The sequence below is a fragment of the Crocuta crocuta genome, unplaced genomic scaffold (genome assembly GCF_008692635.1).
Source record: "Crocuta crocuta isolate KB4526 unplaced genomic scaffold, BGI_CrCroc_1.0 scaffold50, whole genome shotgun sequence".
NCBI classification, from domain to species: Eukaryota; Metazoa; Chordata; class Mammalia; order Carnivora; family Hyaenidae; genus Crocuta; species Crocuta crocuta.
Genome location: NW_027527428.1, coordinates 5391825 through 5398507, shown reverse-complemented (window position 1 = coordinate 5398507; position 6683 = coordinate 5391825). Strand labels below are relative to the sequence as shown.

The window sequence follows — 6683 nt, the reverse complement described above, 5'->3', positions numbered from 1 at the left end:
TCCCTGCGGGACTCAGGAGCCGGGCCTGAGGCTGGGGACAGCCCTCCCCCTCCCCTTCCCTTCCCCCCAGGCTGCTTCCTTCCGTGACCGTGACCGAAAGAGCCCAGTTCTGCAACTCTACAGGAATGAGAAAGAGTCAGACTCAGGAACAGAAAGCAGGGTGGAGGCTGGGGGGTGGAGAGCCGCGCCGTGGGGCCAGGTTCAGCCTTGCAGGGTGAGAGCGTGCCGGGGATGGTTTGTGCAGCCAATCACGCTACCGCACCACACACTGAACCGGAGAACCATGGCTTACGCGCTTTTCACCTCAGCAAAATCCACCCCGGTTCTGCCCGTCCTCTGCCGGCTGCTGCTGCCCAGCCGCCCGGCTTAGTGACCGACAGGGGTGGGGGGCAGCGGACAACCCCACAAACCTCACCCCCACTCACCTACCTCACAGCCACGTGCCCGACCTCGGGCGGGATCGCCCCGCGGATGAGCAGGGAGCTGCCCCCGTTCCAGGCGTCGGCCAGGCAGCAGTGCGTCCTCACCCAGCCCTGCCCGTCCCCTTCCAGCCTGTGCTCGGCAAACAGGGGCTGGACCTCCTGGGCGCTCGGATGGTACCAGGGCCCCACGGCCTCCTCCTGCAGGGCAGGGCCACGGCAGAGGGAGGGCTGGGGGCTCCAGGGGCACCAAGTGCACAGAGTGATGGGGAAGCACAGCGCCACCATCCCTCCACGCCCCGAGCCCCCCGCCGCTCCCAGGGGACACGGAAGAGGGAGAGAGAAGGCCGCCGGAGCCCCACGCACCTGGCCGTAGCACACCCTCCGGGTCCCCATGCCCAGGCAGAAAGAAGTGACGAAGGGCAGAGAACAGATGCTGTGTGTGGGCAGGTAGCGCGCCAGCAAACCCCAGAACCTGTAAGGGACGTGCAGAGGGGGCCTGAACCCACCCTCCGTGACCCCAGGCCCCCGTGTCCCTCTCAGCGTGACCACAGCGGCCCTGCTGCGTGTGCGGGAGATGCAGGTCCGCAGAAGGGACCCCACTTCCATCCTTCCCGCTTGACGGGTCGCCAGGACCCTCCCGCCTGGAAGCAGCCAACACGGCTGACTTCTCTCGAGCTGAGCCCCTCACCCGGGCCTGCGGGCCCCGGAAAGGTCAGTGGAGAGCAAGGCTGGCGACGCCCTCAGAATCGCCGGAGCCCCCACCTGGCCATCCCTAAGCCCCTGGGCCGCCCGACAGGACTCACTTGTCCTGGTTCTGGAAGAAATCCCTCCTCTCCAAACACTCGTACACCCAGCCAGGTGCAAAGAGAGCAGCTGAGAACCCGTGCTTCCGGATCAGCGCCAGCGACTGAGGAGACAGCAGTCAGGGGCTGCGGGCCTCCCTCCCAGCTCCAAGGGGGGCTTCTAACTTGCGCCCCCTGTCGCTCCTTGGCCCACCAGCAGAGGTCGCTGCAGCTGCGCCGGGAAGGAAGGCTCTGGGCCAGCAGGGGGGGCTGCGGGGGGGGGGCCTCTCACATGCTGCCTCTCCCTCGCTGTACCTGTCATCACGTTATCAGACTCACAGCGGGTGGAGACGATCTTCGGTTATTGGATTAATTTATTCACTTAGCGCTTAATTAATGAGCAAGAGCGTACCTAGGGCACTGGGGACGGGGCAGCATTGACAGCCTGGGAGACAAGCCGGCTCCCTGTTTATCCCACACCAGGGGAGTCAGGCCCGGCAACCCCTCTTCTCCGTCCTCAATGCCGACGCGACTTGCCTTCCCAGAAACCTCTCACTAGTTATTAAGCTGGCAATCCCCCAAACCGCCGTTTTGCCTGGGTCCTGAGCCCTGAGCTGCTGGAAGAAGACCGTCAGCTCAGTGGCAGGGTCCCCCCCGCCCCCCAGTGGTTTAAACTGCTAGCTCGGTGCCCTTCGGAGTGTGCAGTCCAAACAGAAGTCAAAGCTAGTCACAGACGGGTTGGCGGTCCGCATGACACTTCTGTTCACTAACACCTAACAGAAGAACCACCCGACGACGAGAAGGGGACGGACGTCAGGATTTCTGGGCACAGCCTGGCCTTGGGGCAGGTCACCGGTGTTTCTCGGTCCCCAGTTTCCCCCACTCTGGGACGAAGGTCACCTCTCGTTCCCTCGAGCGNCGCCCCCCAGCCCCGAGGGCCACCCCCACCTTGTGCGTGTCGAACTAGCCTCTGACCACGTTGCCCCGGGCGAACACATCCACGCCCACGTACACGTCGGCTCGGCGCTCGCCCGCCTGCACCAGCATCCGCTCCAGATGCTCTTCCCGCCAGTTATAGTTGGTGAAGAAGCCGTCACAGGAGTCGAAGAAGATGCTGGGAGGAGGCGAGGACTGGCCATGAGGCCGGGACCCGTTGGCACAGGGGCCGCCCGCGCTGACCTCCCCCTCCCTCCCCTTCCAACGCTCGCCTCCCCTCTTAACCCACGGACCCGGGACGGAGGCTGCCCCAGGGAGCAGGGACCCTCCGGACAGCGGCCCCCGCCCGCTCCCACCCGGGGCGGCTGCGGTGCCAGGCCCCCGGGGGACGCGCTGCACCTGCTGGTGCCCCTCCACCCGGGGGGCCGCCCGGCTCACCGGTTCTGCTCATTGAGTTCGTCCTGCCACTTGACCTGCCCGCTGCTCACCACGCTGTCATACCAGAGCACCAAGCCCCCCGGGACCTGCCAATGCAGCTGCGTGCTCAGGTACCGGAGGAAATGGGGCACGTTCCCCACCGCGGCCACCTGCAGACGGAAGAAGAGAAGACCCTCGGTGAGGCCCAGCGACGTCCGTCGGAAGTGCCCACAAGGGACACACAGGACACTTAATCCCAGAAGCAAATGGAGGGACACACCAAGGAAGCCGGGTCCCAGGAGCCCCTCCCCCCACTGCCACCGAAGGGCGGGTCCAGGCACGTGTCCTCCAACTCTCCTTCCTGAGGCAGGAAGGACGCGGACACAGACACCAAGAAAAGATAAAATGCCATAAAGGGGAGGGTGGCGGGAAGGAAAGCCACGCGCGCGCGTAGCCCAGAAGCAGCCGGAGGAGGAGGAAAGGGGTCTCCTTGACGGAGCCAAACACGGAGCTCGGCCACCCAAGGTTTCCAGACGCCGCGCCTGAAGGTTGTGATCGCTGCGAAGGAACGGAGACGCCTGGGACCAGCTCTAACTGGGACGCACAGTGGCCCCAGCGGCCGTGACGGCCCCCGTGGGGCCCAGGGAAGTGGCAGAGGGCCGGGCGAGCACCCGAGAAGCTCGCACTCACACTCAGCGAGCTCTCGATGTTTATCAGCCAGCCATCGAAACGGAAAAACTGGGCGATCCGGACGAGCTGGTCAGCCACCGCCTGGTAGGAGCGCTCGTCCCCGGCTAGAAAGGCCTCACAAAGCCGCCCACCTTCCTTCCACTCGGCGATGAAAGTCCCTGCCAGGACACAGAGAGACGGGGTCAGGCAAGCCCAGCAGTCGGCAGAGCGCAGGGCCCGCCACAGTACATCAGCGTCGCCCGTGACTTGTCAGACGTCCAAATCCGCGGCTGTCCCCGGACATCTAGGGAATCCAACGCCCGGGGACAGGTCCCAGGAGCCGGTGCCAAACAAGCCAATAAATGTGTCAGGCGCAGGTGAAGAACGCTCAAGAAGCCTCACTCCACCCAGGGACTGGCCCCCTGTGGCCTACACACCACATCCAATCACCACCTAGTTTTATAAATGCAGGGATTTTGTTTTTTTAAGTTTATTCACTTATTTTGAAAGGGGTGGGGGGTGGAGAGGGAGAGAGAAAATCCCAAGAGGGTTCCGCGCTGTCAATGCAGAGCCCGATACAGGGCTCGAACTCATAAACTGGGAGATCGTGACCTGAGCCAAAATCAAGAGCCGGAGGATCAACCGACTGAGCCCCCCGGAGGCGTCCATATGAATGCGGTGTCACAGGAACACAGCCACGCCCTCCTGCCTGCCTGCTACGTGTGGCTGCGTTGTCTCACTAGCAATTGTAAGAGGGACCCTGCGGCCGCCCGGCCCTCCCCTACGGAGGCGGCTCCACTCTTGCAGAAGTGAAGGCCTAGCGTTTTTCTCTCTGGGTCACCTGGCGGGGGCGCTAACGAGTCTGGTGGGGTGGGAGGCGAGCCCTGGGCCCTTACCCAGCACGCAGACCCCGTGCCTGTGGGCAGCATTGGTCCAGCCCACGGGGGGGATGGTCACCAGGTGATGACTGAAGTACACAAAGATGTCGATACACTGCCAGTGGTAGAAGCAGTAAGGGTCGTGCACCGCGGAGCCCTGAATAAACCTGCGTGAGGAACAGAGCAGTCAGGACCCGGGCCCGGGGACCCCGGGGCGGGGCGGGGGGGGCGGGGAGGAAGAGACCAGCGAGGCCCCAAGGGAAGCTTCTCTTCAGTCCCGGTCAGTGAGACGCAGGACGACACCCAAGTCCTCGGATCGGGAGGTCTGAAGGGAAGCGTGTTCACCAGGCCGTGCAGTCAGTGCCCCCTGGACCCGACGGCTCAGTGCTTTCAGCCTCCAGAAACCAAGACAAGGCAGAAGGAAGGAGAAGCAGACGGGCTCGCGCAGAGGCTCCGGGTCCCTGAGCGGGTCCTCTGGGACAGCCTCTGTGCCCGTAAGGTCGTAAGGTCGGGCTGCACCCGAGACGTCCCCACCAGCCTCGCCAGTCCCTTGGTGGCCGGCCCTGACTCAAGCCTTCCCATCCATCGTCCCGTCCAAGGGTATTTTACAGACGCTTAAGACCCCTGAGCGCACTGCCAGCGACTCTAGAGGAAGCGACCCGGCGGGGAGGGGGGCAGAGCCTAACACTGAGAGCCAAGGGCCCAGGGTGGAGTCAGAGCCCAGGGGGTGGGCTCCAGCCCGGCAGGTGCCAGGTGCAGGTGCGAAGAGGGGACTCCCTGGCGTGTCCGCCCCACCTGCCGGATCTCAAAGGCAGGCGGTCCTCGAAGCAAATGGTTTCAGAGCTGCAAGAGAGACCAGCTCTCACCTGACCCGGGGCCTCTTACAGACAACTCCGCGTCCANGAAGGAAAACACGCAACAAATGTATCGTCGGGCGACGTCCCCGCAAAGCCTTACCTGTCGTCCAAGTACCCGCCCATCATGTCGTGGCACAACAGTGTCCGGGGCCTCTGGCTGCTCAGAGGGGGCTGCCGATGCTCGGGGGGCCCCAAGGCCACGTTAAAGCTGTCCTCCGCATCGGGCGTCCACGCCAAGAGTTCCTCCAGCGAAGATAAGTAAAAACTGATGGGTTTGGTGGTGTCCTTGTCATAATATCTGGCTGGTCAGACGAGGGAACAGTGAGGAATCGGTGGATGACCAGAGACGCTCTGACAATAACTGAGAGAGAGAACGGAGACCAGGAAGGGGCGGGCCTGCCCCGAAGCCCCAGGGGTGGGCTGGAGACGGCGTTCAGAGCCTCAGTCCTTCTCACCTGGCAGAGGATCTGGGGTGAAACTGACCACCTCACGGAAGACTGCTTCTTCTTGTTCCTCCTCGGTTCTAAGCAAAGAGGAAGTTTAAAAAAGTTTTTTTTTAAGTAAAAGGGTGAAGAAAAGGAACACTCAGAGACACACAGACTAAGCCCCATCCAGGCATATGGAGGGCAGGCAGTGCTATTCTCTGACTTAGGTTTTGAATACAAGCTATGGAAATACGTACGAAGAGGCACATAGGAGCTGATCTTCCTGCTGTAGGAAGAACACCTACCCTCTGTAACAGCCACCCAGGCATCACCCTGCAGGACCAAAGTCACCCTTTGCAGAGTTCACGGGCTCGTCTATGACCAAGGGCCAGTAAACCTCGCAGAACCAGAAAGCTTCAGGGCCCCACAGAGCAGGGCCAAGCTTTCTCCCCAGTCCACGCTTCCGTGGGTATGTTCTGTGGACCCCACACTAACTCCCCCGCTGTCGTGGAGGATTCTAAGAGAGAAAAGAGCACCTTCAGTCCATGAAGTTGGAAAAGCCTGGATAAACCCAAATTAGCTTTCTTTTTTTTATTTTAAATTTTTGTTAATGTTTATTTTTGAGAGACAGAGTGTAAGCGGGGGAGGGGCAGAGAGACAGAGGGAGACGCACAGAATCCGAAGCAGGCCCCAGGCCGAGCTGTCAGCACAGAGCCTTGATGGGGGTGGGCTCGATCTCATGACCCGTGAGATCGTGACCCGAGCTGAAGGTGGGCCCTTAACCAACTGAACCGCCCAGGCGCCCCCAGATTAGTTTTCTCTTAAAAACAATTGTAATCATTAGAGACTGAGAAGACACCGCAGCCGCCATTCGGGAGCTTCAAAGCAGAAATTGTCTAAATCCACCAACAAATCTACCATCATCGTGGACCCTTCTTTGTCACTTTCTTAGGGGACCCTGAGACCTACCAGGTGGGCGGAAGGGAGGAGACTTTGGGGTCTCGTTAAAGCGGAAGTACTTGGGAAATGCTCCCTTGTGAATTTCGTCCCCTGGCCGTGCTCTTCCCTCTCCCTTGATAATTTCTCGCTCCTTCATCTTGTCCCCCCCAACACCCCCACTCCCGTACCTGTCAGGACACCCGCCCGTCGGTACCGGGGCTGAGCCATCTCAACGTTCCTATGCAAAAACGAAGTCGTCCCCATTGGCTGGCAGCCACTTGCTCTCCATCTCTGTCCAGTCTGAAACACCCCCGCTCTCCTTCTTTGGGGTTTAAGACAAAGCTAGGGATGCTGTTTC

At 61.5% G+C, this 6683-nt stretch overlaps 1 protein-coding gene across 1 annotated transcript in view; it reads right to left on the bottom strand.

The window, feature by feature from the left end:
• ENGASE (endo-beta-N-acetylglucosaminidase) overlaps positions 1–6482 on the bottom strand; it is an 8324-nt gene extending 1842 nt beyond the window's left edge. Inside the window, 10 exon segments of the mRNA XM_077756356.1 lie at positions 431–620; positions 786–894; positions 1226–1329; positions 2153–2318; positions 2579–2727; positions 3248–3405; positions 4123–4271; positions 5062–5263; positions 5417–5503; positions 6356–6482. Coding sequence (XP_077612482.1) covers positions 431–620; positions 786–894; positions 1226–1329; positions 2153–2318; positions 2579–2727; positions 3248–3405; positions 4123–4271; positions 5062–5263; positions 5417–5503; positions 6356–6482 — 1441 coding nt within the window.
• Positions 6483–6683: the final 201 nt, after the last annotated feature.